General features: G+C 40.9%; 1 protein-coding gene across 1 annotated transcript; it reads right to left on the reverse strand.

Moving 5' to 3' along the window:
- Window positions 1-1088: 1088 nt before the first annotated feature.
- LOC100338815 (putative methyltransferase-like protein 21E) lies at window positions 1089-24005 on the reverse strand. The gene is made up of 5 exons (XM_008260168.4): window positions 23691-24005; window positions 22646-22717; window positions 10197-10363; window positions 9008-9125; window positions 1089-5574 (listed from the first exon to the last, which is right to left on the reverse strand). Exons 2-5 carry the CDS (start codon window positions 22713-22715, stop codon window positions 5171-5173), a joined length of 759 nt encoding a protein of 252 aa, XP_008258390.2. The 5' UTR covers window positions 22716-22717; window positions 23691-24005; the 3' UTR covers window positions 1089-5170.
- Window positions 24006-27207: the final 3202 nt, after the last annotated feature.

Here is a 27207-nt window from a genome sequence, read left to right on the forward strand (position 1 = left end):
ATTGACACTGGGCTTGCAGGTAATATGCTAGGCTTAATTTCACATCACAAACTCAAACATGACAAAATTTGGGTGTGGAATGTATTTGCCAGTCACTTTCAGACTTCATAAACTGTCGCTCCCCCACTCGCAGAGGAACGACACTGGACCCTGCGCTGTTCTCTTTGCCCGGCCCTTCCTGGGTTTGCTGCTGGTCCTTCCCGGGTTTGCTGCCGTTCCCTCACTCGCAGAGGAACGACGCCGTCCCGGGTTAGCTGCCGGCCCCCCACCTCCGCGGAGGGGCGGTACCCCCACCACTTTCCCCGCTTCCAGGAGGAGCAGCACACCACCGGCCGGCTCTCTCAGATGTTCCTCAGATGTCCCTGGTGCATATTGTCTCTCTTTTCCTTTATAGTCCTCTTCCACCAATCCGTGCTCTGCTGCCCACACGCCGAGCACACTGCTCTCCTCCAATCAGGAGCAGGATCAGCTCCTGCAGCTTGTTAGTTGAATTGGTGAGGCAGCTGAGTAGAAGTTGTTTGCTCTCTCTCAGCGCCATATTATGGGAGATCAGATGCATAGAATTAGTCTTAGCAGTTCCAGTAATTTAGTCTAGTCTCGGTTGCTCCCCACAATAAACAAGATAGGAAGAATTAGAACACACCAGAATGCCTACTGTTTTTAAATTTTGCTTTGCCCATTTGCCCCTACACCTTTGTATATACCTGGTCCATTCCCAATTTTGTTGCTAAATATTGTCTTATAACTTAGTTTTAAAAATATACATATTTAGGCGCTGTCGATGTGGTATAATGGGTAAAGTCGCCATCTGTGACACCAGCATCCCATATGGACACTGGAACGTGTCCAGGTTACTCCACTTCAATACAGCTCCCTGCTAATGGTCTAGAAAAAGTAGCAGAAGATAGTCCAAGTGTTTGGGCCCCTGCCACCCACATGGTGACCCAGAAGGAGCTCCCAGTTTTGGCCAGGCCCATCGCAGGCCACCACAACCATCTGGGGAGTGAACCAGTGGATGGAAGACCTGTCTCTCTCTGTGTGTGTGTATGTGTGTTTCTCTGTTAATCTCACTTTCAAATAAATAAATCTTTTCAAAAAGTACATACTTGACAGTTTTTATTTTCTGCATATACAGATGCCCATGGACACTAAATTAAGGTGAAGTAGAAAGAAGCACAGTATATTAATTTTATTTATTTTTATCAATTAGCTTATCCGATTTATTTAAGGCTGATTTTAATGTCTTTATATCTAAAACCCAAGGTCTCCAGCTTGTTTTCAGAGCTGGTACATGCAAATCTCTTCTTGTATCCAAATCCAACTCACTGAGAATGTTCTCCTTCCAAAGGATAATCAGAAATTATTTATCTGCATATAAGCAAATGGCACTACTTAAAACAAATTAGACCGGTCTCTGTGTGTGAAGATGAGGCATTCACAGAGAACATCAAGGTCCTGAAATCTGAGACCTTAAATAAAGAATATTCTGCTCCATTATGTTTCTTCATTTTTTTTTCCCATAATAAGGAGTGTACAACATTGGCTGCAAATCTGTTAGGAAGCCACCCAATGCCACCAGTTCTTTATCCAGAAACAGAGCAGACACAAATATGGAATGAAAAAAAGCATTTTCTCTAACGTTCTGGGAGAGAAACATGAGTATAAATGACAGAAGGACTATCATCAAATTCTAAGACAGAAGGTGCTAGTGCAGTACTTCATTTTCTAAAGTCCACTGATGCAATCGGGCACAAAACTCTCAGCCACTGTGTATGATTTAAGCTGCATCTCATCACTCGCAGGCTGGTTTGTTGTGGAGCAATAGCTGTTCTGTGATAACCTTGATTAAAACCTTGACAATCAGTATGTTCATTCTTCAGGATATCCAGAAAGTTATTGCAAGAATTGGACTGAGGTTTTTAATAACATAGCCTAACTTGCCAAAACGCCAGTTACCAAGGGGCAAAAATTCACTGTACTCCCACAGTTAACAAATCAATCCCTAGTCATAAAACAAAATTGCAAGATAGAAAAAGCCTACTCAAGTTACATCTTTTGAAATTAAAGTATTGTGAAAATTGAATCTAGAAAAGCAGGGAGCAACTGAAGGAAAAAGATAAGAGTAGAAAAGTACAGAGTGAAGTGAAATAACAGAGGCCTGGTGGGTGGGTGTTAAAATTTGCAAGTGATGCTATAAACAGAATAAAACAATGGGTGTGGGATGTTGTGTTTGACAGATTGACACGTAGACAAAGAGGAGCTGTAAAGAACCCCATGGCTGGTCCTCAGTTTGTCTTTGAAATGACACTTTATCTGTTCTGCTGAAGCTAACTTCCTAGTGGTACCCAAACTTTTCTTGGCAGAGGAGCCATCTTTTTCACTTGTTACCCTAAGTTTCCTGCAGGTGCCCCCACAACACTCCACAGACAAAAGCCTCTGAGGGAAACTTGGAACTCTACTGACCAGTTTAAAAAACCACCATGGCATTAAATTCCTGTTTTTCAGAGCCAATAGTTGAGAACAGAGCCAGAACCTCGGGAAAAAAAATATTTCAAAACACATGTGTGTGTGAGCCTCGTGTGGCTGCCTCCGGGCTCAGAGCTGGTTTCATTCTCTGTCTGTAAACTCCTGTGCCCTGAAGGAGCTTCACAAAGCCTCCTAAGCTGACAACTCCACACGTATGCCCAGCAGCACCAGAGCTTTGCAGTCAGCCCTGACTTTCTTCCCCTGTCTCCGAGCCTCTCTTGGGTGGGAAGGCCAGCTGGCTCTGGCATTCAAATAGATCTACAGCCAACCACTGCCTAGATTCTCAGCCCTGTGCTCATTCCCTGCCCCCAGCTGCCTCTGCCTGCCTACAGGTCTCGTGGCCCCCGCACTCACTCTATTCTCAAAGGTCAGCCATAGTGGTCCTTACATGAAGCAATGTTATTTCACTCCTCTACTTGAAATCATCCAATGATCCTCCATTTCACCGGACAAAAAGCCAAAAGTCATGGTGGACACTGGGAGGCCTGTCCAGATCCTCTTCAGGATAACTTAATACCCCACCATTGGAGGTGTTTTGGCAGACTACCCACAGCTCTCTGCAACTTCAGGGACTCCTTCTGCTGACCAGTGGCCTCACACAAGGTCACAAGGTCTTCCCAGGGCAGCCATATGCGATGATAGCTACATGGGGTCACCGGCCCAAATGTCTCACCCCCACTGGACTACTCTGGGAGGTCTTCCATGCAGGGCTGGGCAAAGGCTGTGACTGGGTCTGCATTGCTGTTCAGCCTCCACCCCTTTCTACAGTCTTCCTTCCAGCAGCATTCCCCGACAAATGACGTACAACCCAGACTCCACGTCAGAGTCCGTCGGGAGGACCCAGCCTGCACGAAGGCTCTGCATGGCCCAGCTGCCTCGGAGAATCTCTGATTGAGTCTCGCCAATCTCTCTTCAGACTGTTGCTGGCACACGGCCTTAGGATTGGCGGGCTCTGCCCTGAAGGTGTCTGCATGGCTGCGCCTTCTGCCAGAAACACGTGTCCCCAGATGTCTGCACTCCTGCTTCCCTCAATTCCCTTCAAATATCACTTCCAAACAAGTCTACCTGACCTGCCCAAGTGGAAAATAAAGTTTTAAGGAGAAACAGCTCTCACTTTTTAATGTAACTTTTTGTTTTTCTGGGTATACATATTTCATTTTGAAGACATCACTTGTATGAACATGACTGTTTTAAATATCTAAAGATAGTACAGAGGTTAAAAACACAGCCTTAGGGTGCAAGCAGACTTGGGCTTGCGTGTCCCAGCACTGCCACTCTGCGAATGTGTGGCCTGGGGCTCTCAGCCTCAATTTCTTTATCTGTGAAGTAGGGATAATAGCATTATTTATTCTTTTTAGAATGATTATGAATATTAAGTGGCTTTTCTGTAAGTAACAAACTGTGATCCCTGTAAATATCAGGAGCTACTGAAACACGATCCTATAAACCACACACACCAAACAATGCACTTGCGTGTGTTTCCATTCTGGTTTAATCTCTCCAGCTGTGTTCAACCCCAAGTGGACCGACGATTGTCAACAAGGCTCAGAGAACTGACCCTGGGAGAGCATGTGACAGGGCACTGTCGCAGCCTAGCAGTCATTGCTGGGGTCGTCGCCAACCAATGCAGTCTACGCAGTTACACACAAAACCCTATTTCTTTTCTCTTTTCTACCCTGACTTTAAATTCTTCAGACTTTATTCTAAACTCTAAGGCCCACATGAAAAACAATCACATAGGATTTCAAATATCCAGGTCTATATATGTTCATCAGAACAGCATTTAACTGTAACACCAGCCAAATGTCTGGTTATTTGAGATTAGACGCCAAAACCTTTTTATGTGAATTTTCAACTCAAAGTTTTTATATTTATTTTTGATTCTGTGATATAAAATAACTGGACCTGGTGAAAAAATGTAACAGTAATTCCTTCAAAATCTCAACTAATTTTTGTTTGCTCCCATTCATTTTTCATTTAGTTGATTGAAATGCCCTTGCCATAACCTCAAATCCATACGCTTGGCTGATTTCAGAGGTTAAACTGAAGGCACACCCTGCCACATAGAAATGACAGACCACCAAAAAGCTGCAGTAAAGGGAACCACAAAAGTCTAACATTTACCATTACAGAATGTATCTGCCTTTTCAGATTTATTTGCAGATTTCACTATAGCCAATTACTATATTTTTAAAGAGAGAATCAGATATGCCAATGTTTTAAAGAATTAATGACAATGTTCCTTTTAGAGATGTCATTATTAAGAACCAACATTTTACAATTACACATTAAAAATAATTGCATCATTTATTAAAAATGATAATATTATGGTCCTATAGAAGAATAAGGAGAGTAGATATTTTCATATTCAATGACCACATAGTATAACTTTGCCAAAAATTCCCATTGTCAAAATTAGAAGGTGGCCTGAGTGCTGATGGAGTCTGACTTGGAGCAAATTTCCCCCAATACTATAAACTCAGGTATGGTGTTCAGGAAATCTAGGATTTGGAGAAATATCTTCTAGTCTCATAGTGGGATATGTGTGTGTGTGCGTGTGTGTGTTCCCCTTTGGGAAAGCTAATCCAAAAACTAATAATCTACCAGAATTTGCTTTGCATTTGCACATCCTCGATCGAAGACATCATGCACTCCTCCGACTTTTCCTCACAGCTTTATACAACTTAATATTCAGACTAGGGAAACTGGAAATTTCCTCCAGGTCAAACAACTCCTTAAATCTATCTACAAACTTATTCTCTTTCTCCAACCTGAATCTCATGACCCAGAGGATGGTGGTGGTTTCTTTACACAGGTGGTCGAAGGTAACGAGGAGTTCTTCCAGGAAGGGATGAGCATAGACAACATCCGCTGCCAGGATGTAGTCAAAATTATTGGAAGACTTGGGGAAGTTTTTATCTAATGCAACTCCCCAGGAGAGCTCTTTAACCTGAGGCAAATGCTTGCATTTCGTTTTGGTGTTTCGGGAAATATTATATTGCAGGTTTCCAAGTAATTCAGGTAAATCTGTGGCAGTAACATGAGCACCTGTGAAACAAAGGATGATAGAAAAAAAGTGACCCTCAGGGGATAAATACCGTTAATCAAGTTCCAAGTCAACATGCACAGCGACACGACAGTTGCTAGTCCCGAAAATAAGACTGGCTGTTGTTCATAGAAAGAGAAATCTTTTTAAATAGATGCTAAGGCAGTCATCTGACTCCCCTTAAAAAAGATAGAATCCCATGGTACTTTTTGTACACCATTGTATTTTTCTGTTCTCCTTGGGTTTTTTGTTCAGTTGGTTGTACTTTGTTTGGCTGCTATTGTTGCTTTATATTCATCTAACACAAGCTAGGAGAAAAATAATATACAGAAAGGGAAATTCACAATCTTTGGCATCCTCATTAGAATAACCGGAAAGCTGAACAGGTGCTTCTCCTGGAGAGGTCTGACACTTAGTGCTGGGACACCAAATGAGTGCTTGTAACATCAGGTACCTGTGCTCGTAAGGAACGGAGGGAGGAAAGATGCTACAATGGCTACATGGAAAATATCATGACATGATATTTAGACCCAAGTTCTCAACCTGCCTGTATCCTAAGTGTAAATCCCCCAAAAGATGCTTAAAATCTATTCATATCATATGTATAGTGCTCAAAAGGCCACAGATTATAGATGCAGGACAGGATGGTTAGCTGAAGAAGACAGGAACAATCTCAGTGTCAAAGGTGAATGGTGAAATCATTTTCAAGAGGAAGTTTGGAAGAAGCAAATTTGTGAAAATTTGGTCCTTATAATAAACATCAAGCAATACCAGAGCAATAAAATAATCTATGAATAAACATAGAACTGGCCAATTCCATAGCATTACACAAACACAGATTGAGATAAAGAATGGTAAAGCAGAGGCCAGCAATGTGACACAGTGGGTTAAGCCACTCGTGCAATGCCAGCATCCTATACTATATCGGCATTTGAGTCCTGGCATCCTACATGGGCTTGAGTCCCTGCTGCTCTGCTTCTGAACAAGCTCCCTGCTGATGTGCCTGGGAAATGCACCTGGGAAAGCAGCAGAAGATGCTCCAGGTCCTTGGGCTCCTGCACCGCGGTGGGAGACAGAATGGAGTTTTAGGCTCCTAGCATCAACCAGGCCCAGCCCAGGCTATTGTGGCCATTTGGGGAGCGAACCAACAGATAATGGAAGATATCGTTCTGTCTCTGTCTCTGTCTCTGACTCTCTCTCTCTCTCTCTCTCGCCTTTCAAACAAATAAATAAATCTTAAAAAAAAAGAATGGGGGCCAGCGCTGTGGCACAGTGGGTTAACGCCCTGGCCTGAAACAGCAGCATCCCATATGGGCACCGGTTTGAGACCCGGCTGCTCCTCTTCCAATCCAGCTCTCTGCTGTGGCCTGGGAAAGCAGTAGAAGATAGTCCAAGTCCTTGGGCCCCTGCACCCACGTGGGAGAACTGGAGGAGGCTCCTGGCTCCTGGCTTCAGATCGGCACAGCTCCGGCCGTAGCAACCAATTGGGGAGTGAACCATCGGATGGATGACCTCTCTCCCTCTGCCTCTCCTTTCTCTGTATAACTCTGACTTTCAAATAAATAAATAAGTCTTAAAAACAAACTCATGGTAAAGCAGAATTTGAAGAGAAGTCAAGCCCAACTCAGACCAAATTAGAGCCCATTTCTTAGCCTCTCTGTCAAGTTTCCCTTGCCATTGCTTATATTCTGTGAAAACACTAAAACAAGAAGAAAAGGTGAATGTCATTGACTGAATCACAGAAATATGCACCTCCACATTTTAATGTGATTGATCTACCATTTTCAACAAAACTCCTTAAAATGCAGATGAAGACTCTACCTCTGCCCATGCAGAATGTAAACCATTCTACTCATACATTTGTAAACACCACCCCCGTGAAAACACTGACTAAAACAAAGCTTCCATCTTTTGATAGTTGTTTCAAGTTACACAAGCATACTGAAGAGATCAATTCGTTTTAATGAAACACATAACACTTCAAAACACAAATTCTGCTCCTGGATCAGGAGGCTTACAGTTATAAACCAAACACTGTCTCTGTCGCTCCCCCTCTTCATGGAGGAACGACACTAGACCCTGCCTAGGCTTCATATCCGAGTCACGGCACCATTATGTCGCTCCCCCTCTTCGTGGAGGAACGACACAGGACCCTGCGCTGTTCTTTCGTCTGCTCGGCCCTCCCCGGGTTTGCTGCTGGTTCTTCCCGGGTTGGCTACTGTCCCTTCCACCTCCGTGGAAGGGCGGTTCCCCCTGCCACATTCCCCACTTCCGCAGGGGAGCGGCACACCGCTGGCCGGCTCTCTCGGGGGCTGCACAGGCGTTCCCCTTAGATGTTCCTGGTGCATGCCGTCTCTCTCCTCCTTTATAGTCCTCCTCTGCCAATCCCAACTCGGCTGCCCACACGCCGAGTACGCTGCTCTCCTCCAATCAGGAGCAAGTCCTACAGTTTATTGGCTGAACTGGAGGCAGCTGTGTAGAAGCTGTTTTCTCCTCTCCCAGCGCCATATTGTGGGAGAGCAGATGCATAGAATAAGTCTTAATTCCAGTAACTTAGTCTAGTCCGAGTTGCTCCCCACAGTCTCTGACTCATTCCCCTGCTAAACGGGATAGTGACTTTGGAAAACGATTTGCAGGACAGAGATATTTTTAAAACAAAAATTTTGGGAAAGACTTCAAGTGTCTTCTATCTCTCCAGTGTTTAGAAAGTTGTAAATTGCTAAATCTTTAATTCCTCTCGAGATTTACGAGTGGCAGGTGTGCAATTCTGAAGATCAAAGAAATCAAGAGAGATTTGGGTAGCATACATCAGAGAAGGCAGCTAAATTAAGGCAATGAAATAGATAACAACAAAAATGATTGAACTGAAAGAGGCTTAGACATACATAGAGATTATCACACATTTACATGAAAAAATGCTTGTGAGAGAACTAGAGGTAACGAAAGAATGGAAATGAACTGAGAAAATAAACTCAAGGACAAATACCTGAAAATAGAAGCAAATGTGATTTACTTCCTTTTTTCAGAAAAGCACAGGACTTCAGAAACTAAAAGGAATCTACAGCTATATGGGGCATTGAAATAGCCCTGAAATCGCAAGTACAAGAGATTCAGCAGCGATAGATTCTGCCTAAGCCTGGCATTGCCTGCATCTCCCCTAGCAACCAGGACTTCTAAATGCACCTCCCATTCAGAAGGTTCCATCTAAGGCCTGTGACTTAGCAATACATGAAAGAATTAACACAGTTTACACAGAAAATTCTGAAAGAAACCAGTGAGGAGATGGTAAAACTTGTAGTTTCTCGATGAAGCCCGTTTAAACAATTAAGTAGTTAACAAAGAAGACCCAAGGTCATGGTACACTGGATGGTAAAAATAACTAAAAATATTTGAACAGTAAATCCTCTGGCCCCTCATTCAAAGATACCTACGTACCAAGTAAACTTGCCACGATAGAGACTAGCCCTGTGCCAGCTCCAATTTCAATCACATTTTTGTCAACCATATTATACTGTTTTGCGTTAGTTTCCAGGAAATAGCATAGAACAAGGGCCTAGTTTAAAGAAAGAAAAAAGGTATGCTTAGCAACTAATAACAGGAAGTAAAATTAAACTCTACTAGATAAACACACCACTAGTGTTGTGATATGTATCAGATAAGTGAGTGATATGTACAGATAAGTGAGTGTATTTGTGGGTGTACTTCTGGATCACTCCAGAAACTCATCAGCAGAAGTGTGGCCTCTTAGAGGTACCCATTTAGGCTAGAAAATGCCTATGGGGATGGTCAGCAGGAAAAAGAGGAACAACTCAAAATATAGAGCTCACTCGTTTGATCACTTTTAAAGGGAACAACTTCTAGTAAAACTTCCAAGTAGCAGATAGAGGACTAGGGCAGGCAATGGTGATGGCGTCAGCCCCTTCTGGAACCATTGGTAAAGGTTTGGGAGGACTCTTGGAATATTATTCTTTATTTATTTTATTTTAAAAATGTTCACTTAGCTTTTTAACAGATTCAATATAGTGCATAGGCACAATTCTAAGAATATAATGGTATTCCCTCCTCCCTCCCTCCCTCTCCTTCTACTCTTCACATGAGTCTCATGCAGATTTCATAATAATCATTTAACTCAAGTAGAGCCAGTAAAATAAGAAATAAAAATATCTACTGTTGTAGATTCTTATAGTCATAAAAAACTAAAAGAGTAAATAACATTTTTAACTATCCTAAAAATTTTATACAAGAACACTTCAAAAAGTTTATAGAAAAATGCAATTAAAAGATGATTTAATATTGGTACAAAAAATTTTTAAATCCATGCATATTTTATTCATAATACATGTTTTTCAAGAACTTTTTCAAGACCCTTTACATTCATAAATTTCAATTTTTGCACCAATAGAAAATCATCTTTTAATCTCATTATTCACAAACTTTTTGAAGTACCTTGCTTAGTCAGCAGTAGCATGCATTGATGGCAACAGTTTACCAAATACATTACTGATAAATTTGAGTGACTCTTGAGTCAAAGTAGACCTGTTGTCTCATTCCAAATAGAACATAATCATGAACGAGAATGGCTGGAAAACAGCTGGAATATAGAAAATTATGTATGAAATTATACCGATGGCCAAACAACAGCACCATAACAATCCATGGCTTCAGTAATCCGAATCTCATGACCAACAAAACGAAAGCCTTCCCAGGAAGAGGTTGTTATCCGAGTTGGAATAAAACATCTTGCCATGATCTCTGAGACCACCTGCTTGTCGTCATAGTCTTCTCTGGTCTCTAAGAGGAGAAGAAAAAGGCCATGGTTGCGTTAGTAAATCCGTGAAAAAAGGAGAACCTAGTGGAAATGAAATATTTCTACTTAGTCTAAGTTACTTTTGAATATTCTTGACTTTAGATGAAATAAAACAAGTAAGGCAAACTATTTGAAAATTACTCATTATATAAGTCACCATGTCATACATTCGGGTAGAAACATCTTTCTGAATTATACTGAAGCGGAAATTACCGCTCTGCATTTCTACAGTGCTAAATGAAGTAAATAAAATTATTTTTAGAGCAGTACTTTTTCAGGGCCACCAGTCAGTAAATAAGAGAAAGACTGGTCATGGGAATGTAAGATCTTAATTATTCATATTGGCTACAGAGCACAATCCTAGTTATTTCAGCAATGCATAGTAGTGTTTCCTTTGCAATCTGGTTCTATCTAGACAAAAAAGATTCAAAAAAGATTTATACCCTTATGTGTTTTATAATTATTTATTTTTATATTAGTAATTTTGGGGCAAATCATGGCATCTTAATATCCACAACATTACACAAAGTTAGTAATATTAACTACCAGTTACTGAACACCTCCTTAAGACACTAGATCACGTGAGATATATTGTAATGGTAGTTCATTTAAGTTTTATAAGAAGCTAGTAAGGTAGCCATTATTATTTTCACCTTCACAAGTAACAAGACTAAAACTCAGAAAACTATATTAACTTAGCTAAGCTTGTGCAAGGTATAAATGAATAAGCCAAAATTTGAGCCCCTTTATTGGTTGTTCAAAAGGTATTATCAAGCTATGATGTAGTTCCTTAAAAGCTAATTGTCTCCAAGAATTCTCTAATTATGTAAAATGTGAAAGATAGGAAAACCTGAACTAAATGCTTTTGGAGGACTTAAAAAGAAAATATATACAAAGCACTTAGCACATTGTTACATGGGCTCAATAAATGATTGTGTAGTTATTATTATTATTGTTTTGATCATAAAGTAAAAGATGAATATCATCATATAATCTAAATACAGTTACATGGAATTCAATAAATTATTATTTTAATTGTTATTAGTAGTGTTTTGATCATAAAATGGAATAGAAAAATCACCAGATAAATCAATATTAGATTATGTTACACAGACTTGAAAATTCAGTTGTTAAACAAGGAAGGGGAAAAACCACCTGTGGCTAAGGTTACTTAAGTATGGCTTCATAAAGAAATTTTGTCGTGAACTGTGTTTGGTGTAGTGGTTAAGGTATCACTGTTTAATTGCTGGCTCTAGCCAGGAGATACACCTTCCCACCAGAGCAATGCCTGGGAGGCAACAGTGATGCTTCAAGTAATTGGGTTCCTGACACCCATGTGTTCCCAGCTTCTGCTCAGCTTCAGGTCAGGACCAGCACAGTCCCTGCCATTGCAGGCATTTCGGAAGTGAACTAGAGGATGGAGTGTTTGCCCACGTTCTCTCGACCTCTTTCCCTCTCTCCAGCTATTTTCTCTCTCAAATAAAAAATAATTTTAAAAATTCAAAAAAGCTTTGTCTTAGCTTTAACTTGTAGTACATTACTATATCTGTGTAAATAAGTATATAATCCAATATGTTATTTTCACTGATACAGAAGCTGTTTCTTTTTCACACCAATCCTTAAAATCCATTGATCTTTCGAGGCGTGTCTCTGCCGTCTCAATTCTGGCTAGAGTTCTGTGTTTCTTCCCTACCCCCAGCACTAATGAATCCAGGCTTTATTCTCCCTGGAAGAGAAGATGGAAAATACAGACCATCTATGAGTATAAGGAGACAGTGTTATAACAAAACAAAAAAGAAAACAACTTTTTCATTTCTTAAACAGGAGAAGACGAGGTAGGAAAGATTTATTTTAAAAACTAAAGTCAGAATAACCTTTGTTGCTTGCTCGGTTATCCCATTTACTCATAGAACAAACCCGTATTGTATGCGAAGCACAGTGCTGGGTGATGGGAATATGGTAGTCGGACAGATAGACATCATCCCCGTCCTTGGAAGAACTAGAAAAGCATGGATGCAATTTATCTGAAATTCAGCGCTATATGTGGTATCTCATGGTCTCCCATGAAGACATATTGGATTGGAATTGATTTTTCCACAGTACCTCCCAAAACGCTTGGTTTCAATGCCCCCCTGGGATGGATATTCCTAATAAATGGTGTGTCCTCAACTTTTCCCTGATGATCACGTTTGTCAATGTCTTCACTAGCTGATGGCATTAAGAGTATGATCATGGAGCTGGTGTTATGGCACTAGTGGGTTAAGCTGCCAGCTGCTATCCCGGAATCACATATGTGCGCTGATTCATGTCCTGGCTGCTCCACTTCCAACCCAGCTCCCTGTTGATGCACTTGGGGAAGCAGTGGAAGATGGTCCAAGTACTTGGGAGACCCAGATGAAGCACCAGACTCCTGGCTCTAACCTGGCCCAGCCCTTGCTATTGCAGTCATTTTGAGAATGAACCAGTGGATGGAAGATCTGTCTCTCTTTCTGTCTCTGTTTCTCTGTAACTCTGCCTTTCAAACAAACAAACAAACAAATAAAGTCTTTAAAAATAAAAGGAATATGATCATATTTACAGATGATACAGATTTGATGAGGACAGTTACCATGTTAGACAACTAAATGTGATGTAAAATGGTATTGATGAGCTATAACAAGAGGCTTTTACTTAACAAAATGAAATTGCATAAAGAGAAGTGTAAAGACCACTTACACAGATTTAATTGGCCACAATCTCAATCTGAGTCAAAAGTTTAAACTATAAAAAAACTAGTACACCCAGGGCATGCTAACAATGGAATCTCCAAAGTGAGGGGGAGGAACGCTCTGTTCTCCTTCAGGCTTCTCTGTAGCCTCCTGATCACTTGGGGAAGTACCACATGAGAGGGACAACGAGAAAACTCCAGCAACAGGGAGATGGGAAATCTTGAAACTCAGCCATAGAAGGACAGTTTGGGGAGATAAACGTGCTCATCATAAAGAAGAAAAGGCTGAGGGAAAACACGAATTTTCACAACGTTATTGAAGGACGAAGAAACAGAAGACATTAGGGGTACATTTCCACGCACGGATGTGTGCATGAGCCTGAGCACGTGTGTGCATGTGTCCCACGTAGAATCCAGACAGAATTACGTAGTCCCACAAACAGCTGTAGCTTAACTATGCCCCTACAGGAAGGGCTCAGACATCACCCCACACTGCATTACCATTGACCTCAACCTTTGGCAGAGATGCAGAGGAAACAGAGATGAAAATTGATATTCTGCAGCAGGAGCCATCCCTTCTGATCCTCTCCACTGACTTCTGGAACAACGGCACCCACTAGCATTCAAGAAGAGCTCTAAGAACCGAACCATAGTGGTGGCATGCTTTACCTGAACTTTTTCATTTCACTACATGCGCCTGCCTTACTAAGACTGCGGGGAGGGCAATGTTTGCTGTGGAAGTTCTTTAGGGAGAAGGAGAGAACATTAATTGCTTCCTTGACCTTTATCTGAATTTGTCCTCTTGGGCCTCCTTGCACACTCCTTGTAAATGTGGCACTTCTTTGACAAGTCACCCAAGGTGTCAGAGATTAATAGATGTTAGAGTACACCAAATCCCAGGAGCACCTCCCAAAGTTCTGGTCTTTGATATAAAAACTTTGCAGTGAATATTTACTGGTACAGTCTGACATCTCTGACATTGCAAGTTCTTTTAAAGGTTAGTTGGCCGGATTAGTGCTGCTGTCCTAACAACTACAGGGTGACAGCAAATGAATTCCTGACTTTTGACTCTTTCTGAACAAACAGAACTGGGTATTTTTTTTTTAAGAATGTCTTTACCTTCAAAGGTTAATTAGGTTTTTAAAATACATATGAATATATTATTATAATTGAAAATTACTTATGTTCCTCAAATAAAGGACCTGTAAAAAGATTTCATGAAACAACTATCTATCACATATGGAAATTCAAAATTATCTACACATCCAGGATGAACATGTATCATACAGAAAGCATTATTGGGTTGAGTAAAATTTAATTGCAATGCTTAATACCAATGTTCTCTTTTGCATTAAAATACTCTATGAACGCTATAGGCATTCCACAAGAAAGGACTCTCATAAAATTGGCATACTTTGAGTGAAAAGATAAAAATTGGCTACTTAAAATAATTTTTCTGAAAAGGAACATGCTCCTTGTAAGGCCTATACTGATAAAATGATTGTCTCTTTTTTAAAAAAAAAAAAGAATTATTTATTTGAAAGAGAAACAGAGATCTTCCATCTGTTGGTTCACTTCACAAATGGCAATAATGGCTGGGGCTGGGACAGGCCAAAGCCAGGAGCCAGGAGCCAAGAGCTTTATCCAAGTCTCCCATGTGGGTGGCAGGGCCCCAAGGACTTCAGCCATCATCTGCTGTTTTCCCAGGTGCATTAGCAGGGAGCTGGATTGGAAGTGGAACAGATGGGACATGAACCTGGTGTCCATATAGGATATCAGTGTCACAGGTGGTGGTTTTACCCACTACGCCAAACACCAGCCTGATCAAGTTTCTTTGGGAATAACTATTGAAGATTAAAACAAAATTTACTTAAGGCAAGGAAAATAATTTATATAGATGTAATATATAGAATTTTAAAAGCAAACATACAGACACACAATTATTTCCATCTTAAAACAATGATGTGGGGCCGGTGCTGTGGCTCAGCAGGTTATCACTCTGGCCTGAAGCGCCCACATCCCATATGGGCGCCGGTTCTAGTCCCAGCTGCTCCTCTTCTGATCTGGCTCTCTGCTATGGCCTGGGAGAGCAGTAGAAGATGGCCCAAGTCCTTGGGCCCCTGCACCCGCATGGGAGATCCAGAGGAGACTCCTGGCTCCCAGCTTTGGATCAGTGCAGCTCTGGCCGTTGTGGCCATCTGGGGAGTGAACCATTGGATGGAAGACTTTCTCTCTCTCCCTCTCCCTCTCCCTCTCCCTCTCCCTCTCCCTCTCCCTCTCCCTCTCCCTCTCCTCTCTCTGTGTAACTCTGCCTTTCAAATAAATAAATAAATAAATCTTTGAACAAAAAAACAAAAACAAAAACAAAAAAGACTCATATTTTCCATCATGAACTTCTACTTAAATATTTTGAAGTAATATGTTAACAGCAATTATTTATTTATATCAAAAGACTTGTTTAATATTAAGTTCTAGCAATACCATCACCCATTTCAAGGTTAATGACAAGAATCTCTAAACTGGAATCTAATGGAAAGGACTGAAACTTACAAAGACATCCCTAGGGAGGCTTTGTCGTAATAAATCGGAGGAATTCATGCTGCAAACATAATTTACAAAGAACATGTCCCTCAAACTGCAAGAGGAATACAGGATTGGATTATTAAAAAGATGAATGGATTAGTAGTAGTCTTTAGTCTGTAAGATTTGAAAAGCAAGGTGAGCATTTGGCACAGCAGTAGGATACCACTTCAGACTCCCACAGCCTGCATTAGAACGCCTGGGTGCAAGTCCCAGCTCTTCCGCTGACTCCAGCTTCCTGCTGATGCAGACCCCGGAAGGCAGCAAACGGATCAAGTACTGCCACCCCCACCCAAGTGGGAGACCCAGATTGCATTCCACGCTCCCGGCTTTGGCCTGGCCCACCTAGAGCTATTTCGGGCATTTGAGGAGTGAATTAGTTTCTCCCTCTCCCTTTCAAATGAATATAAATAAATAAATGAAAATAGAGATTTGAAGAGAAATTTCCTCATAAGATAGTAACATTTAATCTAGTATTTTTAAATAATTATTCTTTAGAGCCGGCGCCGCGGCTCACTAGGCTAATCCTCCGCCTAGCGGCGCCGGCACACCAGGTTCTAGTCCCGGTTGGGGCACCAGATTCTGTCCCGGTTGCCCTTCTTCCAGGCCAGCTCTCTGCTGTGGCCAGGGAGTGCAGTGGAGGATGGCCCAGGTGCTTGGGCCCTGCACCCCATGGGAGACCAGGAAAAGCACCTGGCTCCTGGCTCCTGCCACCGGATCAGCGCGGGGTGCCGGCCGCAGCGCGCCTCCGCGGCGGCCATTGGAGGGTGAACCAACGGCAAAGGAAAACCTTTCTCTCTGTCTCTCTCTCTCACTGTCCACTCTGCCTGTCACAAAAAAAATAATAATAATAAAAAAAAATAAAAAATTAAAAAAAATTATTCTTTACATACTATCTCCTTGTTATCTGCCCTGAGGCCCCTGGGAAATAATTAAAAATATATAATATCTTACAAATACTATATCTTGGCTTCCTCATATGAAGAGAAGAAAATGTCTGATGTCTGTACCTCTATATAAAAAGCTATCTAATATAATCTTGCAATATGGCTTTCCTAAAGTATTTCATATTCAAACAAATATTAAAATATATTATACATAATGCATAATTAAGACATAGTATTACAATTATGCTACTATATTGGGCTCATCTATTTTAATGCTTTTGGTACCAGAAAAAGTCTTAACACCATTTTCCTGCTATTATATTTTTTCTGATAGTGAATCAAAAGCTACCTGGTGCACTTTTTCTCCTGAGAATTAAAGGGGTTTCAAGGATGAAGTGAAAATTAGCAAGATTCTGCCACATTATGAAGACAATTTTCTTAAGAGGAAAGTTCAACAGTGAATTGCCTTCCACACTGGCTTGCAGCAAGCCTTCAAAACTACAGGCTGTCTGCTTTCTCCTCTCCTATGCTTTTAAGGTCGTAACAACAATAAGAAATGTAAGGGTCAGTTCACAGACACACACACACACACACACACCCCAAAAAACAAAAAAGCCTCTTTCATAGCTATGACAAGTGAATTCCATTTGAGGGTTGTCATGAAAACCTGTCAGCCAAATTTAAAGTGAAAACCTCGATACCAAATGAAAGAAACTGTCACTCAACTGGATCTTCTTTTCAAAGATGAATGTCATGCACTTCTTAGAAATGCCTACAGATTTTTAAAAAGTGTTAAAGATGTTTTCAGATTAGTAAATAGTCACAGGCTAACCTGAAACACACAATTCTGAACACCTCAGCAATGACAAGATCCGGGGCCCTTGTGTTGAAGCATCCGGAGAAGTTTCCACAAGTATTTTCTGTCCCCTGCTCTAAGTTCAAAGAATGTAGAGACTGCAACTCTAATGAAGTAGACCAAACAACACTCCATTGTATATCTATACAAAAGAAAGAAAATCAACCTTTTATTGATACTACTCAGGATGCAACTCGGAAAACAAACTAAAATACAAGCTTTTGTACTCAAAATTTGCTTCCAGGATCATGGAAGGGACAGACAGCTAAACAAATGCCAAGGCAGGTGGGTAGGTGCTATAAAAGAGATATTCCTAAAGTGCTATGGAATGCAATATGGCTTGCTGAGTAAGAAGCGTCCTGAAGGGGGAGACATTTGAGCTTGGGAGCCATTAGAAGATCCATGGAGGTAGCACACAGGTGCATGTTGGGGCACTGTAGGAAATAAGCCTGAGAAAATAAATCTTTAAAAAAAGGGGGGGGGGGTCAGTGGGGGCAGGCGCTGTAGCGCAGCAAGTTAAAGCCCTGGCCTGAAGCGCCAGCATCCCATATGGGCTGCTCCTCTTCCGATCCAGCTCTCTGCTATGACCTGGGAAGGCAGTAGAAGACGGCCCAAGTCCTTGGGCCCCTGCACCCACGTGGGAGACCAGGAAGAAGCTCCTGGCTCCTGGCTCCTGGCTTCCTAGCCATTGCGGCCACCTGGGGAGTGATCCAGTGAATGGAAGACGTCTCTCTCTGTCTCTACCTCTGTCTGTAACTCTTTCAAATAAATAAAATAAATCTTTAAAAAAAAGAAGTCGGTCAACATCAGACTTCTGTGCAATGTTGACCTTTGTTCTGTAAGGTGAAGAAGAGCCAGTAGAGATGTTAAGACAGGAATTGACGTGATCAGATTTGATATTTAAGAACTGTATCTGGCAGGGGTAAGTGAAGAACTGGTGATGTTGGAAGGTAATTAGAAGGCTGTTGCAATAATCCAGACGAAAGACAAGAATCTAAATGAAGGCAGTGGCTTTGGGTCAAGAAGCTAAGTTTGAATTTATGTGATCCTGAGCAGGGTATGCCTCACCTGGGGGCAACTGACATTCAGACCTGTTTTGAAGACATCTGAGGCAGACTGTATACTTAGGAGTCATTTTTATTCAACATGTAGAAAGCACATTAGTCTGATTTAGCAGATACTTTTTCAGGTTACTTTGTAAGATTTAAAGTGTGTTACTGAATTATTCTCACAACAATAATTATATGAGCTATAGTTCTCCAACAAGTAATATTAAATACACTGCCTCAGATCATCATCTCATAGGTTTCTTAGTGATGAAAATACTCAAACTTTGTTTTCTTTATATTAAGACAATATTATTTATAAAAACTGTTACCCACTAACCCCATCTTTAATGATTTATGAAATCTGAAATATTTCCATGTGACACCCTGTGTAGAATACTATAGCACATCCTGAAGGGATGCCATATAGAAATGGCAAACATGCTCTTAGTATATAGCACTTGGGAAGAATTACTCCATTTTTGGAAATAGAAAAAGTCTAAATACTTAGGAAGGTTATCACTCAAATGGAGTAACTTAAAGCTAATTCATGGGGCCAGCACTGTGGCGCAGCGGGTTAAGCCACCGCCTACAGTGCAGGCATACCATATGGGCACCAGTTCGAGACCTGGCTGTTCCACTTCTGATCCAGCTCTCTGCTATGGCCTGGGAAAGCAGTAGAAGATGGCCAAAGTCCTTGGGCCCCTGCACCTGCGTGGGAGACCCAGAAGAAGTTCCTGGCTGCTGGCTTTGGAATGGCACAGCTCTGGCCATTGCAGCCTATTAGGGAGGGAACCAGCAGATGGAAGAACTCTCTCTGTGCCTCTCCTTCTCTGACTCTCAAATAAATAAATAAATCTTAAAAAAAAAAAAAAAAGCTAATTCATTCACTCATTTGTTGAGCTCCTGTGCACTATGAACATAAAGGCAGACCAACACACAAATGTGATAACAAAATCTCACCTAGATGATTCAAAAATAGTAAGGGAAGTTCCACATCTCAGAGTTCAGCAAAGAACTAGCCAAGCCTTGATGGTTGACTCTGTCAAAGAAGAGAAAGGAAGACATGCCACACGCAAGATACAGCAAATACAAAACCTCACTGGAAAAAGTCTCTCGACCAATTTTGCAACTTGGGAAACTCTGAGAATTAAAATATAAGATAAGCAGGGGGAAGAGATATGAGACAAAACACTTTATGCCAAGAAATTTTGATACTATCCTCTAAGAATCAAGGAGGCACTGAAGAACTTAAGCAGAAGACAAATGTGACAAGACTTGAATTTTAATAAGATTATGCAGTCTACAGTGTGGCAGAGAGCTACAGAATGAAAATGAGGGGAGTTAGCCAGCCAATTAGAAGGCATTTATCAGCAGCCAAGAGGATAAATAAAGACCCAAATCAAGGCTATTGGGGATAGAAACAGGAGGAGGGGTAGGGAAACATATTAGTAAGGTAAAATCAATGGAGTGTGACGAGAGGTTCCAAGGAAAGGGAGAGGCAAGGGTGATTGAAGGCTTCCGTATAGCTGAAAAAATGATGTTGTCATAAATTGAGATACAAAATATAGGTTGAGGGAAAATTTGCAAAGGAAAAAAATTAAGATTTATCTATTTATTTGAAAGGTAGAGTGGTGTGGTTGGGGATGAGAGAGAGAGAGAGATTATCCATATGCTAGTTTACTCCACAAATGGTCACAACAACCATGGCTAGGACAGGCTGAAGCCAGGAGCCAGGAACTTCATACTAGTCTCCCACATGGGTGGCAGGAGCCCAGGTACTTGGACCATTACCTGCTGCCTTCCCAAGCATATTACCAGGAAGCTGGATCAGAAGTGGAGCAGCTGGGACTTGAATCAGGGCTCCAATATGGGATGCCAGCTTAACCAACTGCTCTGCAAAGCCAGATCAGGAAATTTATTTTGAATGCCTAATAATCTGTGGCTTATGGGCCAGTCACTCAGACCATGGGAACCTGTTTTAAGCACAGTTGGCCAACAGTGACAGTTGTTGTACCTTTGCCTGCTAGGATGCCATGTTTCCCCTTGGGGGTACCTACTAATGCTAGCCAGTTCCTATTCCATACAAGTCAGTGTTCTGGTGGACAACTTTTGCTCAGGGACTCCCCGCTAGTCTACCCAAGACTCTCAGAACTGTCCAAGTCGGGGGCTCTTCCTGCTCACCTGTCATGATCTGAAGACTCCCCCTGCCCATTTCTGTTCTTTTATTCTTTATCCTCAGCAAACATCTACCCTAATACATCCCTTGCATATTTAATCCAGTTTTGGCATCCACTTCTTAAAGGACCCACAGACACAACGCAGTAGGTAGAATGGCAAGAAAGCAGAGCAATGGGCTTGGGAATCACTATGTGCTTGAATCCCTGAGGATGAGTCTGTTCCAAGCTTCAGACAGTGAGGAGACCTAACTATTTTATAAAATATTGCTCTATGTGTTAACAGCTGGAGAGGGGCTGTTGGCAGGGAGTTGGCAACATAGGATACTTGGAATAGTTCACATGGATGAGTTTTTAGATACATGAGGGAATAATGTAGCATTAGAATCATAGAGATGAATTTTTAGCACCACCATAGTCCTAATTTTAACCTGTATATAAATAGGTGACATCCTATAATTCTTGAACCTTCTCGCCAATGTTGAAATGTGAGAACTGAGCTTTGGGTTAGCTCTGTCCTTTCCAAGCACAAGATACTAAGTATAAAAGTTAGGACAGGAAAAGTCAACATCTTTCAGTACTTGGGAACTGAGTGTTCCTCTACTTGGTGGAACCAGGTCCAACAAAGTATCCTCCCAACCAGCTCCAGCAGCACACAGAATCCCCTTTGCCCTGTGCTCTGAATGTACTTCAAGGCTTTGACTGATGGGATAGATGACTGTAAGGTCTGTTTGTTTGGGTTGTAAAGTATTTTAGTACTATTTGTTTTGAACTTACCTTGAATTCTTATATTTCCTTTGTAATTTGCCAAATTATTGTGTGCACAGCTAGAACCAAGAATTGTTTCTAGTGGTAATGGTCATGATGTGGTTTTATTCATAAACCACACAGAAATTGTATCTTCACTGACATCATCTAATTGGCTGGATTCTCTAAGTGATATAAGTTAAAATTTGCAAGAATTGCTGCAGTATAATCATTGGTGTTTGTCACATAGGCTGCCAACCCTGGGCATTTACCCAGCTCTCTCCACCCAGAGATATGTTCATCTAGGCAGAAGCCACCTGGTGTGACCAGGCGGGAGGGTTGGAGGGTGGCAGTATACCAGACCACAGCTCTGAGAAAATATCTACAGTGGGTACAGATAAGGACAGAGAGAAATGAAGAAACCAAAATAATTATATCCTTATTATAACTGCTCTACAAAAACATACTAATTCTTCTAGTTGATATCAAGACTATACAGCCACACTTTTGATCTCAAGTCAATGGGGATAGCTGAATTACACAATCCATGCAAAGTCACACTTGATATTTAAGACTGTAAAAGTCATGAATCAATTTCAAATAATCACATTGCTAGCACAATTTAGACATATTCTCCTTATATCTCCTTACTTATATTCTTATATTCTTTTTACTTATATACACACATACACTGTGTGTATAAGTACTTACATATATATTATATACATTTCTTACTTATATTCTCCTTACATCTCTAGGTCAAATTACATTATGTTTGCCTCTAATAGAAAGAGACCAACACATAGCATATGGATTTTTTTATAGTTTAAATTCATCTTCCACCCAAGCACTAGTGAAAATTTTTAGTTTTTATATAAGGCCATTTTTATATTTCTTGCAAGCTTATTATCTTAAATGAAATAATATAGAAATGGCAAACATGCTCTTAGTATACAGTACTTGGGAAAAATTACTCCATTTTTGGAAATGAAAAAAGTCTAAATACTTAATAGGTCTAAATACAATATATAGTGTCTATCAAAATTATCTCTGTGCCATCAGGACAGTGGATATTATAGTGGTTGACATTAAACATTATTTGAGACACTTGTAGGTCAGCAAACACAAGCCAAGGTGTAATATTCAATGGATAAAAAAGTCCTAGCCCCCTTAAAGACATCAATGAACGCTACAAAAGATGTAATATTCTATCAGTTGTCTTCTTAGAATTGGTGCGATTCCATAAAGGAACAGAAAATGATTTACCTTCTCGAGCTCCTGGATCCATAGAGTGATGAACTAGTGAGCGACGATATACTGATGTTTTCTTGATCATTTCTTGAAAACCAGGCAAATAATACATTAAAAATGTAATGCTAAAAATCTATTTGAATATGTATTGAATGGTTTTATATTTAATAATACTTAACTTCAAATATAGTGGAGGAAATTATATTAAAATATCATCTATTAACAAAGCAGGATTTAAGAAATACCATCCAAACACTATCTTCTACATATCAAAATTAGAATAAAGGCTTCAAATCAGAAATTTTAGAAGCTACTAGAGAAAGCAGACATATCTTTCACCAGAGTGTTCCTGGCTCACCAAGGCAAGCATCATCTTCACACTGACTAGCGACATAGCAATCCTAAAATTTAGTAGGTAATTACAACAATGGAAGGAAATGGGTTTTGTTTAGTATAGTAAAAACCATAATATTAATCTAAAGTAAATCTTCCCAGTAATGGATGCAATTCACTCATTTTCACCAGTGCGTCATTAGCAGTGACTGCAATGTCAAACAGATTAACCACCAGATGGCTTTGAATAGCTTCTACCTTAGAGTATTCCTATAATCCCAGCAAACATACTTAAAACTACAGAAATTACAGATTTTAGACCTCTCAAACAGAGCAGATAATCTGAATAAGCTTAAATGAGCTGCTATTTAAACTTTAAAAAAATGATTGGATGCTTGGCTTCTTAATTTTGGGTCATAAAATAAATAACCACTGTGCTACCATGAATGAATATAGCATCCCCTCCTTCCTAGGATCCCCATATATCATTCACAGACAATACACTTTTCTTCACAACATGCTTCAGTAAATTAGAACATAAATTATTTCCTCTACAGTTTACAAATGACGAAAACCAAAGTTTAAATTACATCACTGATGTCACATAGCTAAAACAATAGAAAAAGTTTTATTCCCAATTTAGGATCTCTTCCATTAAAGAACGCCATCTTCATTAAACAGATTTGCCTGGAGACCACTATTTACTAAATATTAACCCTGGACATACCTAAAGTTAGCTTGAATTTCTAGGAGGTTAAACAGTATCATCCACAACTTGTGTTTTGCTGCTGAGACGCTGGTAGGAAAAGAATGGCACCAGCACGCACAGTTGATTACTGTACACACTGGCAACGACTCCTCGCAGAGGAATTAGGATCCCGACAGCTGCGGCTCCCGTGCCTCTGGCTTCACAGTGATGACGAGGGCTGAAGAGCTGTGGCAGTACTCCGTGTGTCCCATGAACAGCTCCAGAGCTAACAGCTGAATACAAACCACTCTGCGGGTCAGTGAGGACTATCTGGAGGAAGTCATCCATTTTTTTTTTTTTTTTTCTAACTTCAATGCCAAGAGTTATTCTAAGACTCTACGGCTATAGGACGTCCTATGAAGTGAAGGCTGCATACCTTAGTATCACATGTCTGGGTGTGAACAGTTTTCAGAATCCAACAACTACACCAGAATGTGGGCAGCATTACTCTGCACCCAGGGATCAAATTACCATGACTCCTTCCTAACCAGACTTGAATGGGAAGGCTGAAGGATATGTCCATCTGTGCAACTGCAGGTACAACACAGGTGTGAGTCTTAGTTGCATATAAATTACTCTTGTCACTGAACACATCCTTAATATGAAGGTACTCGAGTTAACAAGACCATTATGTGTGAGGACAGCTTCTAAGAAAGACTTTACCCACATACCCCACAGTGCAAACAAAGCTGAAATAAACTCTCTTTAATATACTAGACAGGACTAGGAGTCAATACATAGTTTATGATTTTAGGCCATTTATAAATGTTTTTCTATTTCCTCTTCTATAAAACAAGGATATTAAAGTCACATGCTGTTTGTGGGGTACTCATAGCATCTCCAGCTTCTCACATGCAATGTCCAGCATCCAGTCAAAATTTAGCAGATAGACCAAGAAACAGACAACAGAAATAATCTCATAGGTGACTCAGACATTATTCAGCACAGATTGTAAAACAACTCTTACTAAGATGTTCAAAAAGTAGATGGCAGGAATTACACCAGAGACATGGAATATACAAAAATGAGCCAACTAGAACTGGAAAATAACAATAAATGAAATAAAGAGCTCAGTATATGAGTTTAACAGCAAATGTAGATTAAAAAAGATGAATGAGCAAGAACATAGTTTTACAGAAAAAGGTCTTCATCTAAATCAGCTATAGGTACACCTACTTGCTTTGAAGGATATTTTTTGCTGCTGATTATTTTAAACAGGCAACCTGTTTTGTAATTTTGATTTAGAAGATCTGGGTTCAAGTCACTAGGTAGAAAAATTTGGTAAAGTCGGTTAATGTCTCTAAACCTGTCTCTTCCCTTCTAAAAGGATTATATTTTGGGCATGGAGCTAAGGGAAAAAGAGGATAAAATGCCATGTTGTTCCATAAATGTCATACTTATGGCATACTTTTCTAATGCTCTTGATTATCTTCCTAGGCACACAGACCAACTGGAAATTAATTTCTGAAACATGTCTAGGAGTATTCAAATGCTCAGTTCAGGCCAACAAGATGAGAGAGGCAATTTTTACAGTCAACCTCAACATAACACATCCTGCTGGGCCTGGACTTTGCCTCCTGCCCTTTCTAGAAGGTTGAAATGCAGATGTGGTAGTCACTCCATATAGACCACTCAAGCAGGCTGCACCTGGGACTCGGAATAACTCCATCGTCCACACATCTTCACGTGCTCAGAGCGGTCAGCCTGCAGAGAAACACAGAATCAGTGTATTTGAACATCTCTTTGTTGCAGCAGGTTAGCCATTACCCCAGCTAGCACTGAGCAAAACGAGTGCAAATTACCTTACTAAAGATGACAAAATTAAGCAGTTTAACAAAACTGTTATCTTTTTTAAAAAGAGTTATTTATTTATTTGAAAGGCAGAGTTACAGAGAGGCAGAGGCAGAGAGAGAGAGGTCTTCCACCTGCTGGTTCACTCCCCAAGTGGCCGCAATGGCCGGAGCTGAGCCAATCCAAAGCCAGGAGCTTCTTCCGGGTCTCGCACGCGGGTGCAGGGGCCCAAAGACTTGGGCCATCTTCCACTGCTTTCCCAGGCCATAGCAGAGAGCTGAATAGGAAGTGGAACAGCCGGGGCTCAACCTGGCACCCATATGGGATGCCAGCACTGCAGGTGGCAGCTTTACCCACTACACCACAGCGCTGGCCCTGCAAAACTGTTTACCTTAACTACAAAATATCTATGCAGAAAACTCCCAATTACCACTTACATTGAGTAATGGCAATAACATGAAAAAAACATTTGTTCTTACACACACCACCACCACCACCACCACCACCTCCAAAAATATTGTGCTTCAAATATCTGCAGAGAAAAGGAGTATTAAGCAAAGATCTGAGTTAATTTATGTGGCAGTTGCTATTGACTTTAGAAGAAAGCTGCTACAGAGGACAGAGAAGCAGAGACGGATTGGAAATGAGGAAGAAATACTGAGCATACAAAGCAGCAGCTGGGGTCTGGGTCTGTGAGGCACTTGGTTAAAAAATAAATATAAATGCAAGCCCAGAAAACACAGCTAGGAGGCCTTCAAAGATGCTGCAAAGTATCTCTTTGTAGTTGTTTTCTTTGGTGAAAATTTCAATTTGAAGGCTGGGGATGAAAAATCCAAAAAGACGGAAATATAAGGGTACTTCAAAAAGTTCATGGAACATGGAATTATAAAATAAGCTTACTTTGCAGCAAAACAATCTTGAAAATCCATGCATATTCAGAATGGTCATCAGAAGGGTGTATTGTGAAAGAACTATGCCTGGATTTCAAACTAGTTTTGCATCAAAATAAACTTGTCTTTTAATTCAAATTTTCCAAGGACTTTTTGAAGTGAAGACACAGAAGGTACTTTTGAAGGCAGAAGACCCCAAGCTCAAAGTAACTGGAAGCAACCCTCTGCTCAGATTGTTTTTAGTCCTAAGTAACCAGGAGCTTGGGACTCACTCTAGTGAGGTCTGGGCAGGAGCAACCTTCCTGTGCCCTGAACACCCAGCTGTCAGCAACAATAACCCCAGCAGGCCGCTCCTACAATGGTCCCACCTGCACCTGAGGCCCTGAGCCTCCAAGGCCACTTTACTCAGAAGTCAGCTTCTGAAGACAGACGAAGTAGCTTTAAGGCCAAACAGCATGGTACAGAGGTTCATACTCAGGTAAAGATCACAGGTAGGAAGATGCCTCTTATTTAGGATTCCCAATTATGGTTACATTATCGAAATATGTTCCAGTAGTAAGGCCCCCCACCGCCACCCCCGCTATCCTTTTGAGTAGACCCTGAGGGAAACCAGGAGGCAGTGGGGAGCAGGGCTGGAGATGCCCGCACAGCCAGTGCTGTGGGCTGTCTAGGGAAGGCAGGTGGAGGGTGAGTACCGACCAACATGAACCCGTTCTTCTTTGCCACGTAGGCAGAAAGCAGCACAGGTGATAAGGCAATGGAGTGAGAGACGAAGTCTGTGAACACAAAGACAAGCTCAGAAAACACTAGAGAAA

The sequence above is a fragment of the Oryctolagus cuniculus genome, chromosome 9, assembly GCF_964237555.1.
Source record: "Oryctolagus cuniculus chromosome 9, mOryCun1.1, whole genome shotgun sequence".
NCBI classification, from domain to species: domain Eukaryota; kingdom Metazoa; phylum Chordata; class Mammalia; order Lagomorpha; family Leporidae; genus Oryctolagus; species Oryctolagus cuniculus.